This window comes from Salvelinus fontinalis, chromosome 1, assembly GCF_029448725.1.
Source record: "Salvelinus fontinalis isolate EN_2023a chromosome 1, ASM2944872v1, whole genome shotgun sequence".
In the NCBI taxonomy this organism is placed as follows: Eukaryota; Metazoa; Chordata; class Actinopteri; order Salmoniformes; family Salmonidae; genus Salvelinus; species Salvelinus fontinalis.
In genome coordinates, this window is record NC_074665.1 from 31,606,750 (window position 1) to 31,620,149 (window position 13,400).

Here is a 13,400-nt window from a genome sequence, read left to right on the forward strand (position 1 = left end):
CTCCATCTCAGGGGAACACTACCGTTCTGGTTGTTGTGGGTCGGTTCTCTAAGTCCTGTCATCTCCTCCCATTGCCTGGTCTCCCTACGGCCCTACAGACTGCGGAGGCTCTATTTACCCACGTCTTCTGGCATTACGGGGTGCCGGAGGACATCGTATCTGATCGAGGTCCCCAGTTCACGTCCCGGGTGTGGAGGGCGTTTATGGAGCGTCTGGGGGTCTCGGTCAGCCTCACCTCTGGGTATCACCCCGAAAGTAATGGGCAGGTGGAAAGAGTGAACCAGGAAGTGGGTAGGTTTCTGAGGTCGTATTGCCAGGACCGGCCAGGAGAGTGGGCAAGGTACGTCCCGTGGGCAGAGTTGGCCCAGAACTCACTCCGCCACTCATCAACGAACATGTTGCCCTTCGAATGCGTATTGGGGTACCAGCAGGTCCTGGCTCCATGGCATCAGAGCCAGACCGACGCTCCTGCGGTGGAGGAGTGGGTGCAGCGCTCTAGAGAGACCTGGCGGGCAGTCCAGGACTCTCTCAGGCAGGCCAGTGAACGGCAGAAGAGGAGCGCTGACCGCCACCGCAGTGAGGCCCCTGTGTTCGCACCAGGGGACAGGGTCTGGCTCTCGGCCCGAAACCTGCCCCTCCGCTTGCCCTGCCGGAAGCTGGGGCCGCAGTGTGTGGGGCCATTTAAAGTCCTGAGGAGGATAAACGAGGTGTGTTATAGGTTACAACTTCCCTCTTACTATCGTATTAACCCCTCGTTTCATGTGTCTCTCCTCAGGCCGGTGGTAGCTGGTCCCCTTCAGGAAAATGAGGTGCCAGAGGTCCCTCCGCCCCCTCTTGACATCGAGGGGTCCCCGGCGTACGTGGTACGAACTATCCTGGACTCGAGACGCCGGGTGAGGGGCCTGCAGTACCTCGTGGACTGGGAGGGGTACGGTCCGGAGGAGAGATGCTGGGTACCGGTGGGGGACATTTTGGATCCGTCCCTCTTGAGGGACTTTCACCGCCTCCACCCGGATCGCCCTGCTCCTCGCCCTCCGGGTCGTCCTCGAGGCCGGGGTCGGCGCGCTGCGGGAGCCGCGCGTCGGGAGGGGGGTTCTGTTACGAATCCCGCCGAGGATGGTGCCTCTTCCCGTTCGGGCGGCGCTCGGCGGTCGTCGTCTCCGGCCTACTAGCTGCCACCGATCCCCTTTTCTGTTTTCATTCAGGTTTGTCTAATTGGTTACACCTGTTTTGTGTTTAGGGTTAGTGTGTTATTTAAACCCAGTTGGCCCGTCGACTTTTGTGCGGGCTTGTTTTTCTGTTTGTTGTGGTGGTGATTTTTGTATAGTGGATTCTGTCCTAATTTATGTTGGACAGTATTTTTTTTGACGCGCCCTTTGTTATGTGGCGTAGCCGTCTCATAGATTATTTCTGGTTGAAATAATAAATTCCACTTGCTCAGAACTACCCTGCTCTCTGCACCTGACTCCTTCATTTCACCATCGGAATTGTGACAAATGTAGGGTATATAAACATAAAGTGGCATAGTTTAAAGTGGCTAGTGATACATGTATTACATAAAGATGGCAAGATGCAGTAGATGATATAGAGTCTGAGGACTACAACTGTAGCTACCAAAACGGACGAACCATAGAGATCCTATTAATTATATGGGAAGCACACTGTGCCCTTGAAACTACTCTCCCTATTCCATTATAGAAATGTTTCGGGCTTGCCTGGTAGGTCCAGGGGCTTGTGGTACAACTTAACAAGGCCCTGAGAAACCTTATCACAGGCCTCCGTGCTCTCTTTTGACGCACACTCGAGGAGGTGAGGAGCAGCAGCACAGTGTAATCTATATTCACACACCAGGCACAGTAACAAGTAACAGTCAGGGACTGTTGTTGAAGAGATACCCAAGCCCAACACCAATCAGATGCCAAGGCATAAGTAGGGCCAGGAGTTTTTCCCGACCACATGACCTGGCCAGAAATAGCTCTGAGCCTTAGTTATAGACTTGCCAGGTCACATGGTAAATAAAAACGCCTGGGCCACATTCATTGGACACCAAATGGAAGAAAGGGTGTCTTAAAGAGGGAGGGACTACCTGAACTTGTCCAATAAGAACCATCGTTTTCAGGGTTTTTTGCAAAACAGTTTGTTACATTGTGCCCTGATGAACACAACCCTTACCCTGCTTATGCCATCAGCTTTGGTGCTACACCTGGGCATGTCTAGGTATGATGAATGAATCAACAGGTCACATGGAAAAATAGATAAAGAACAGAAAAGGCAAACAAGTTTGTAGAAAGAAATCTAATTCAAATGTTATTATATGAGAGGTAGAGAAATATCACTTAGTTTTGCCCCTTCAATCAACAGGCTCGTTATTTTCAAATTCCATCAGTAATGACAAAACAGTAGCGAGCTGGAAGCATAGGGTGTCTGAGGGCCACACTGATAATGTTAATCGGGGAACTCTGATTTCAGCCTCTACTAATTTGACTGTGTCGGTTAGTGGCATTCAGACAAAGCATGAAAGACGCTGTTAAAGTAATATACGAGCACTCCATTTGCACTCTATTTACAATGTATGCATTGTTTTGTAATGTGGACGAGGTGTATATACTGCCATATGGCATTGTATTGTATTAAAGACCTTGTATTAAAGGAACAAAAGCCGGTTTTGCATATGGTGTAAAATGAAATATGAGCTATTTTGCTTTTGGGAGAGAGGGACAATGGCATTCCAAGAAATTACAGATAATGCTTATAGTATCTTTCAAGTAAAACACATCATTTTAACTTAAGTATATGATGTGAATACAGAATTTGAAACAAGTTTCTGGGGGATAGTAGAATTTAGTAAAAAGTTAAAGGGCGATCACCCCCAAGGATTGGGAACAACATGAATCAGCAGCACACCTCTGTTATCCTCAGCTTTGAAAAAAACTCTTGTCATTTCGTCTGACTTTGGTCTTCTCCTGGTGGAACTGTTCTGTTTTGTGAGTGTGGCACAGCGCTCTGTGGAGCTCCCTCTCCTCTCCGCCTCTCCCTGTCCTTTAGCCGCTGATCCTGGCCTCTGAGGAGGCGGATCCGAACTTCCTCCCTGAACGAGGAGACAGAAAGATGTAAAACAAAAAAACAAAAAAAAACTCCCTTTCCACAGCAGTGCACCTCAACAACATCAAACATCCCTGTAAGAGGGACCAATACGAGTGATGCTACTTTGACATATTATCATGATAGGGCCTGATCGGGGCTCTATAGCACAGCGAGTCTGATGGAAGGAGGAAATGGTATCACATGATATTTCCATTCCCACTGTGGCGGAGCCTGCCCTAAATGACTGTAGGCCTACTTAAAGGCTGAATAAAGCACTACGCACAACTACAGAGAGAGCTGGAGGAAGGATGATTACTGTACCTCATGTTAATGTGTTCAATGGCCTCGTCCAAAACATTTCCCTTTTGCCAACAGGTCTCCGATGGTTTCTGTTGTGTCAAACCCAAACCCAGTAAAATTGTCAAAGAAACTGCATTGCAGACACAACTTTGGAAATCAACTCATGATTTGTAGAATGTAGAACTGTCTCCCCCAGAACTACAGATTTCAACTCCTGGACCCCAGACTTGACAAAAAAACACATTTTCTAAGTGTTGAAAATATGTTTCTCCCCTTCCTACCCGTTGCAGCTTTCTGTGTAGCTGTTGAAACTTCTCATTCTCTCCTATCATGGTCTCAATGTCCTGACGCAGGGTGGAGTTGGTTGATCCCAAGGAGCTGAACTTGCCATTCACCTGGTGTATTCAGAGGGCAGAAATAAGGGCCTTGAGAAGATGAATGAATCTCTTTGCTTGATCAAATCATTAAAAAGCTTGTTTTAAATAATGATGTGTGGGTTTGTGTGTTTGTACACAGTTGCATGTCATATTTTTGGCGATCCGCTAACTGATATGCACTGTGGATTATTGCATTGCTCCTTAATTGGAAAATGCTGTTATTTCAGTTTAACATGCAAGAAGACAGACATGGCCATGCGAAGGAAGCAAACAACATTAATACTATCAAGAGATCTGTAATCCTTTCGCTCAATTACTGTGTGCACTGCTCTCCAGTACCAGAGTAAATGTACTATTCTGACTTCCTGCTTCTAAAGACTTGCAGACTGGAACCTGGTCTGAATATAAACTCTTTGGCTATGTTGACTACGCTAGTAAAAGATTATCGGAGTGTTAAAGCATGGCTGCATCTGAAAAGGCACCATATTCCCTATATAGTCCTGGTCAGAAGTAGTGCACTTTGTAGGGAATAGGGTGCCATTTCAGACTAAACCAATCTCTGCTATCCTTGGCTATTGTCTCATTTTAGTGGTTTGAAACATGTAAATAAGATTAAGAGTGCTTCTACTGAGAGTGTTGTTCTCTATTGCCAACCTGTGACACTCACATTGGACCTATTATCAATGACACATGGAAGGTCGAGAGTGTTAATTGCAATGGAGCACCAATTGCGTCATTGCAATGCCTCAAGTCAAGGATGAGTCAAAGAGAATTGCTCTACTTCCATACTGCCTTGAACAACACAAACACTGCTATTCTACAAAGCCTTTTAGGTGGGATGTTGTTGCGATAGTGTCACCATACAAGCTTTAGATACTGGCCCAAACCAGCTCAGGAGATTCGAATCAAGTTTTGTTTCAAAACACTTGTGAAACGGCAGGAAAATGTGTTAGTAATGGATCCTTTTAACAGCCAATCACAAGGCTGCAATCAATGAGCTTTGTATGTGAAGAACGGTGTATTCTACAAAGCCTTTTAAGTGGAATATTGATTAAAGTGTCACCAGACAAGCTTTAGATACCAAACTAAATGGAGAATTCAGGGACATCAATTCAGGTAGAGAATGAGTGTGGGGTAGATTTAGCAAATTTACATTGACAGTTATGTTCCAAAGATTTTTGAAGTGGCTAAAGTTCTTAAATGTTTTCTTTTTGAATTGATCCATTCAACAGTCACTGACAGTAAGCCGCAATCAATTTCCTGAACTACATTCAGTTTAGGACCATGATTCACATACTAGATATATTAAGTCAGCAATTAATAAACAATGTCATAACATACTCGTTAAAGAATTAGACAAATATACATTTCTTATTATGTTAACATATTGGGAACAACACTGGAAGTTTGGGAGAAGGGCTGAAGTTTAGGAGAAAACATTGAGAGTGAAAATAGTCAATAGAGGCCTGGAACAAAGCAGGCAGCATCACAGCACCGTCACGGCAAAATGGAGTGTGATGGCTTGTTAAGAGGAATCTAATTAAACTATGCAAAATCAATTATCTTATATCTGAAAGTGACGAAATTCCCCAAGCAGAAAACAGGTCACACCGTATAGTTACAGATATGTCACACGTATGAGTTTTGACTGGGAAATGTTATGGGTTGCCTCTGAGAATAGTATTGACATATAAACTGACTCGGTGACTGAGTTCATCAGGAAGTGCATTTAGGATGGTGTTCCCTCTGTTATGATGAGAACATATGCAAAACAAAAACCTTGGATAGAGGGCAGAATTCGCGCAAAACTGAAAGTGTGAACCATGGCATTTAACCACAGCAAGGTGGCTGGGAACATGGATGTGTTAAACAGACCAGCTATGCCCTTTGTTAGGCAATCAAAGAGGCAAAGCAACAGTACAGGAACAAAGTGAAGTCACAATTCAACGGCGCAGGCAAGGGAAAGCCAGCCACATGGCGTACACTGACGCTTCGCTCAAAGACAAGCTAAACACCTTCTTCGCCCGCTTCAAGGAAAACAGTGAGCCACAGACACGGGCCACCGCCACGAACGAGGACTGTAAGCTCTCGCTCTCTGTGGCCGACTTGAGTAAGACATTTAAGCGTGTTAACCCTCGCAGAGCATGTGCAGACCAGCTTGGTGGAGTGTTTATGTACATATTCAATCTCTTCTTATCCCAGTCTGTTGTCCCCACTTACTTCACGATGTCCACCATTGTTCCTGTACCCAAGGAAGAGAAGTTAACTGAGCTAATGACTATTGTCACATAGCACTCACTTCAGCCATCATGAAGTGCTTTGAGAGGCTAGTTAAGGATCATATTACCTTCACCTTGTGTGGCAGCATCATGTTGTGGGGCTGCTTTGCTGCAGGAGGGACTGGTGCACTTCACAAAATAGATGGGATCATGAGGGAGGAAAATGACGTGGATATATTGAAGCAACATCTCAAGACATCAGTCAGGAAGTTAAAGCTTGGTCGCAAATGGGTCTTCAAAATGGACAATGACCCCAAGCATACCTCCAAAGTTGTGACCAAATAGCTTATGGACAACAAAGTCAAGGTTTTGGAGTGGCCATCACAAAGCCCTGACCTCAATCCTATAGAAAATTTGTGGGCAGAACTGAAAAAGCGTGTGCGAGCAAGGAGGCCTACAAACCTGACTCAGTTATACCAGCTCTGTCAGGGGGAATGGGCCAAAATTCATCCAACTTTATTGTGGGAAGCTTGTGGAAGGCTTCTCAAAACGTTTGACCAAGTTAAACAATTTAAAGGCAATGCTACCAAATACTAATTGAGTGTCTGTAAACTTCTGACCCACTGGGAATGTGATGAAATAAATAAAAGCTGAAATAAATCATTCTCTCTACTATTATTCTGACATTTCACATAATAAGTGGTGACCTAAGACCTAAGACAGGGAATTCTTACTAGGATTAAATGTCAGGAATTGTGAAAAACTGAGTTTAAATGTATTTGGCTAAGGTGTATGTAAACTTCCGACATCAACTGTATATCCCTTAAACAATGTAAACTATGCCTTGGTCCTATTATTGCTCACACTTTCTATTTGGCACAAAATTTATAAAACAATGTAACTGGGAATCAAAATGGTATGCCATACTCCAATATTTCCCAATACTGCCTAGTGATCTGGAGGGCAACCTTTTGCATCCCCGCAATTGTCCAAATGTGGAATCTGTACCCTTGCCGATATCATGGACAGTAATGGTTTTAGAACATTCCCAGATTTGAAAGAAGCATACACATTACCAGGCAAATTCTTTTTACTATATTTACAATTTAGGCCATCTATGCTGGCCTATGGAGTCCCTTGGGAAACTCAACTACCGAACCATCCAATGATGGAATTTAAAAATAAATGATCTGGGCTCCCGAAAGGACTGATTGCTATAATATATAAACAACTTTTGGAAAGCTCAAATTCTGAGCTAGCCATTAAAAAAATATGATCAACAGAGCTAAGTGAATCTGAAGAACACTTTAACTGGAACAGAATATAGAAAAATATGACCGTAATCCATACCATCAATTTATACATTTTCAATTTGTTCACAGACTGTATTTAACACCAAGGAAAAGTTTAATGATGAAATTGGCCCCAACTCCCAACTGTTCACTGTGTTCCCTAAATCAGGTAGGCACATTCCTTCATATGATGTGGAGGTGCCCTGCAGTTAATGCTTCTGGGACAAAGTTACTAAACCTATTTTGAAGCGCAAGAATCTTTAATATTCAATGCATTGCATCTACATACCATGGTACTTAACGATGATAGGTCCTTGAATCTCTCAATCAATCAGAGATGATTGATACTGGCAGGCAGCACTGCCGCAAAAATACGTAGGCTCTTAGATGGCAATCACCCCACTCTCTCTCCCATTTCGCCAGTGGATACAGTTACTATTAGAAGTTATGACATTGGAATTATTGAGAAAGAATGGTGCTACTCAAGGAACAATTGAGGACTGGGTAAATATACTTGACTCTGTAAAGAATAATCTCAGCTAAAGCCCAACACATACAAATAAACAAAGACCAACACACACATACAGTGCATTTGGAAAGTATTCAGACCCCTTGACTTTTTCCACTTTGTCACGTTACAGCCTTATTCTAAAATGTATTAAATCGTTTCCCCCCCTAATCAATCTACACACAATACCTCATAATGACAAAGCAAAATTAGGTTTTCAGAATTGTAACCATTTTTTAAATAAAAATGTAATACCATATTAACGTATATATTCAGACCCTTTACTCAGCGATTACAGCTTCGAGTCTTCTTGGGTATGACGCTGCAAGCTTGGCACACCTGGATTTGGGGAGTTTCTCCCATTCTTCTCTGCAGATCCTCTCAAGCTCTGTCAGGTTGGAAGGGGAGCGTCGCTGCACAGCAATTTACGGTCTCTCCAGAGATGTTCGATTGTGTTCAAGGACATTCAGAGACTTGTCCCGAAGCTACTCCTGCGTTGTCTTGGCTGTGTGTGCTTAGGGTCGTTGTCCTGTTGGAAGGTGAACTGTCGCCCCGGTCTGAGGTCCTGAGTGCTCTTGAGCAGGTTTTCATCAAGGATCTCTTTGTACTTTGCTCCGTTCATCTTTTCCTCAATCCTAACTAGTCTCCCAGTCCCAACCGCTGAAAAACATCCCCATAGCATGATGCTGCCACCACCATGCTTCACCGTAGGGATGGTGCCAGGTTTCTGGCCAAAGAGTTCAATCTTAGTTTCATCAGACCAAATAATCTTGTTTCTCATGGTCTGATTCCTTTTGGTGCCTTTTGGCAAACTCCAAGTGGGCTGTCATGTGCCTTTTACTGAGGAGTGACCATCGGGTTCTCGGTCACCTCCCTGACCAAGCCAACTCTAGGACGTCTTGGTGGTCCCAAACTTCTTCCATTTAAAAATTATGGAGGTCAATGTGTTCTTGGGAACCTTTAGTGCTGCAGAAATGTTTTGGTACCCTTCCCCAGATCTGTGCCTCGATATAATACTGTCTCGGAGCTCTACGGACAATTCCTTTGACCTCAAAGCTTGGTTTTTGCTCTGATATGCACTATCAACTGTGGGACCTTATATAGACAGGTGTGTGCCTTTCCAAATCTTGTCCAATCAAATTAATTTACCACAGGTGGATAGATATAAAAGTATGTGGACATCCCTTTAAATTAGTAGATTTGGCTATTTCAGCCACAGTGGTTTATGACAGGTGTATAAAATCAAGCACACAGTCACGCAATCTCAATTGACAAACATTGGCAGTAGAATGAACATTCAATTCTCTGGCAACAGCTCTGGTGGACATTCCTGCAGTCAGCATGCCAATTGCACGATCCTTCAAAACTTGAGACATCTGTGGCATTGTGTTGTGTTACAAAACTGCACATTTTAGAGGGGCCTTTTATTGTCTCCAGCACAAGGTGCACCTGTGTAATGATCATGCTGCTTATTCATATTCCACACTTGTCAAGTGGATGGATTATGTTCGCAAAGGATACATTTTGTGCACAACATTTTTGATAAATAAGCTTTTTGTGCGTATGGAAGATTTCTGTGATCTTTTATTTCAGCTCATGAAACACTTTATATGTTGCATTCTATTTTTGTTCAATGTATATTAAATGTAGAGTAGTGTAATACTTGCCTGACAACTTTGCATTACACTTTAAATATCTCAAATATGGAATAATTACAGTATTGTCCCCATTCTTCAAACCAAGAAATGCCCTTGATTTGGCATGTACACACATACTGTACTTGCAAAACAATCACTGAATGTCAAGTATTTTGGAAGTACAGTATGTTGACAGTAGTCTATAGATTGAATGCTGTGCAATCATAAGCATCTTGTGTATACTGGAAACTGGGAAGAGGAAGTAAAGATTGGACCCCTGGTACACAGTGTTTGCCTACAGTAACAGACGAGCTGCTCATCTCAGGGCCTTATCTTAAACAAGGAATGTGTATGGCTCTAAATGTTGGTATGGAATGGGCACGTTTGTATGACCACAGTTACATCAATTGAGAGTTGTCTGATAAGCTAATGAGACAGCTCTTCATTTCACTCTTACCGAACATAATATCAAAATGTATTACTCCAAACAGAGCTGTTCAGGGGTAATAATCTACAGATACCGGTTTGGGCCTGAGGCCATACAAACCATATACATATACAGTACGCTATATAGGAAGAAAATATGTTTCCTGCCCATTGAACTGATATTATCTGAACAAGGGAAAACGGGGAGAAATGAGAATGCCCATTCATCCCTCTATTGGAACCCAGCCTTTACTGTACCTTCATTATCACTGTACACCTCCTTCTCTCCCACTTGTCTCCTGGATTCCCAGAACGCTCCTTGGAGTAACCTTCAACCACAATGACACACACACATACACACTCAGTGCTACAACCTAGTAGGGCCTTCTATTTTGATATAAAATAATTGAGGACAGCTTCACATCCAGAGTTCATGGACCTCTTAAAGTATAAGACCATTATCCACCCAACACAAGACAAAGATGTTTGAGAGTGTCACGGCTTCCACCGAAGTCAGCTCCTCTCCTTGTTCGGGCGGCGTTCGGCGGTCGACGTCACCGGCCTTCTAGCCATCGCCGCCCCATTTTTCATTGTTCCATTTGTTTTGTCTTGTTCCCTGCACACCTGGTTTACATTCCCTAATCACACTGCATATATATATATTCCTCTCTTCCCCCCATGTCCTTGTGTGGAATTGTTTTTGTTACATGTTCAGTGTGCCGCGCCAGGCTCGTTATTTCCCCCCATGGGTATTCTTGTGTAACCCATAGGAGGTTGGATTATTACGTTTGTTTTGTGACGCTGTTTTGCGCATTTCTCTTCTGCTTTTTGGCTGGAGGTTTGACGCTGTTGCGTCCGTTTGTTGTGCTTCCGCCCAAATAAAGAGTGCGCCTGATCACAACTCTCTGCTCTCCTGCACCTGACTTCAACACCAGTAGCACATACGCTGACAGAGAGAGCAAACATTTTGACCAATTAACAACCATTTTTCAGTAGGATAAAAGTCAGCAGGACATAACAACAATTACTGGAAAACTGAGGATTACAAGCTTATGGTTAATATTCTGGTTGCACTGCATAACCACATGTCCCTGAATTAGAATCAATAACCCTCACACAAAGAGCCCCATTTCATTTAAACAGTGAATCATGTTCTCTCAGCCACCATGTGAACTGACAAAGCCTCTGCTTTGTTCACGTAGACAGAATGTTGATTTACCGGTAAGTACAAAATCCAATTTTTATTCAAAGATTCTTGTGTGACATGCATGTTACAGAAATCAGAGAACATCGGAAAGAAAACAATTATCTTAGTTCAAACATCTCTACCGAGGGTGCGTACAGCTAAGACTAACCTTAATGTTAATTCAAAGATGGCTCGCTTTCCCTTTGCCTTGAGATTCAGGTGGTCATACTTAAAAATCCGCCTCGAGGCAAACATTCACCGAATGTTATTGAAGCCTCTACAATAACACACAACATACCTGCTTTACGAGAAGTGGATTTTCTAGAGTTTTTGGACTTGCCCGTGGCTCCTCTAAATTATGTTTGGTCAGATCAGTTTTTAACTCATTGATCATTCAGTCCTTTATGTTAATCTGAGTGATCTCCAAGAGATGGATAGAAAGAGATATAGAAATATGGATCGAAAGGGCTGTCAAGAGTTTTACAGTGACTCTTGGATACCAGATAACAGCCAACATCCCACGTATCATCTAGAGTAGACTGTTAAGGTATATCTTGAGTAAACACACAACCAAAAGACAACACGGAATGGAGCACTATAAACGACATGGTTGCTAACAAAGGTCTGATGTATCGACTGGGTGAAAGATCTCAAGAGCAACACACACAACTACTTCAGTTGCATCTGCTGGAACGTCAAGTGGCACAAATGTTATTTGTGACCAGGGGCCGTATATATCAAGCGTGTCAAGAGTGCTAATTTAGGATAAGATTAGACTTTTAGATTACAATGAATAAGGTCACACAGACAGCATGGGGGGGGGGGGCTGATCCTAGATCAACCCTCCTACTCTGAGACGCTTTATACATACAGCCCCAGGTGCTGTCCTGTGGCCTATTGTAGATCTAGTCCTCTCACAACCAACTCATGTGGTCCAAGTATTATGTACTATACATCCCTATGTTTTCATAGTTTTATGACATTATTGGTTTTGATAACAGTGTAATTCCAAAGCATGGCAGAGCTCCATAGGGGAGAACGCTTAGGGAGTGGACGATAATGCTTTAGAGATTTCCCTCTTACCCAACCCTGTCTATCCCACCACTGGCACCAGGTGCATTAGATGGCTTATTTCTGCTCGGCGCAATAAAACAGATGGAACAAGTGAAGGCAAACAAAATATTTATTTATTGACTGAAGCCAAGAAATGAACGGTGAACTGTCTCAGAGAAACTGAGGCTTACTCTTGGCTAATGCATTTTTGGGATCTGTTTGTAATTGTACAGCCTTAGGAATAACTATGTTATTAGATGACATTGTGTTGATGTTTTCTTTTAATAAAACAATTTTAATATCCTTAAATTTGAAGGAATGTCATGAGGGACTGAAGTGGCTCATGTAATAACTAAGTTAGGCAGTCCATAGACGACACAATTGAAGGCTGATGGTGAAGTGGTCAATCTTGGTTGAGCATCATGTGCATTCCCATCTCTATTTACCGAATCCTCATGGCATATGGCATCTGTAGAGACAAGAGAGAGGGAGTATGAGAGAGAGAGAGAGATGACTCATGAGGACTAAAAGGGAGTGAGAGTGACAGGTAGCACACGTAATGTGCTCCGTCTTTTAAATCCTAATAACTGACAGAGTATTCAGTTTTAGGAACATTTTAATTCTAGGAATTGTGTCATGAATGGGATAAGCAACAAAAAAAAATCACATTTTGCTTGGTGGCAAGACTAATTGACATCTGAATACATGCACTTAACCCTTTACACTCGTACCCGTATACAGGTTTAAAATGGCCGATTTTGGGCACTAATAAGCACCTACATGGAACGCAGTGGCTGTACAGTAACATGCTATACATGATGTAGAGTGCAGGTTCTCCGGTTCACAGTGCTGTATGAGTTTTGACTGAAAGCAGTACTGAACTTGAGCATCATGTGACAAAAAGTTGCCCTCGTCTATCCCGGTTAATTGGGCAACTTGTGTAAATGTTTTGTTATCTGACTTGGGGAAATGCTGTGAATGAAGATGACTCGGTGTATTCTGAAAGATGAGACGTTGAGGATTATAATAAATACTGCTTTGATGCCATAAAAGCAAGCCAAACACCCGTGAGTCCAAATGTGCACTTCACATTTCCAAACTCATGTCATATACAGTGTCAATGTTCATGATCACTATGTTTGATGTACAGTTACAAGATTACACGGCGTCATACCCTGGGTTGTTCTGAACATGAGCCAGTTTGTTGATTGTGAAGAAAATCCACAGCGTCATACGCACCTGAATATACTCATGACTCTATTTTAATTGCCTTGTGAAAGCCTAACACTGTAAAATTAGATTTGATATAGTCATATTA

General features: G+C 43.0%; 1 protein-coding gene across 2 annotated transcripts in view; it reads right to left on the reverse strand.

Moving 5' to 3' along the window:
- Window positions 1-12,194: 12,194 nt before the first annotated feature.
- LOC129853108 (cilia- and flagella-associated protein 46) overlaps window positions 12,195-13,400 on the reverse strand; it is a 108,731-nt gene continuing 107,525 nt past the window's right edge. For both annotated transcript variants that reach the window (XM_055918839.1, XM_055918831.1), the window contains exon 60: window positions 12,195-12,551. In XM_055918839.1, coding sequence (XP_055774814.1) covers window positions 12,424-12,551 — 128 coding nt within the window. In that variant the 3' untranslated portion in view covers window positions 12,195-12,423. The remainder of the gene's footprint in view (window positions 12,552-13,400) is intronic.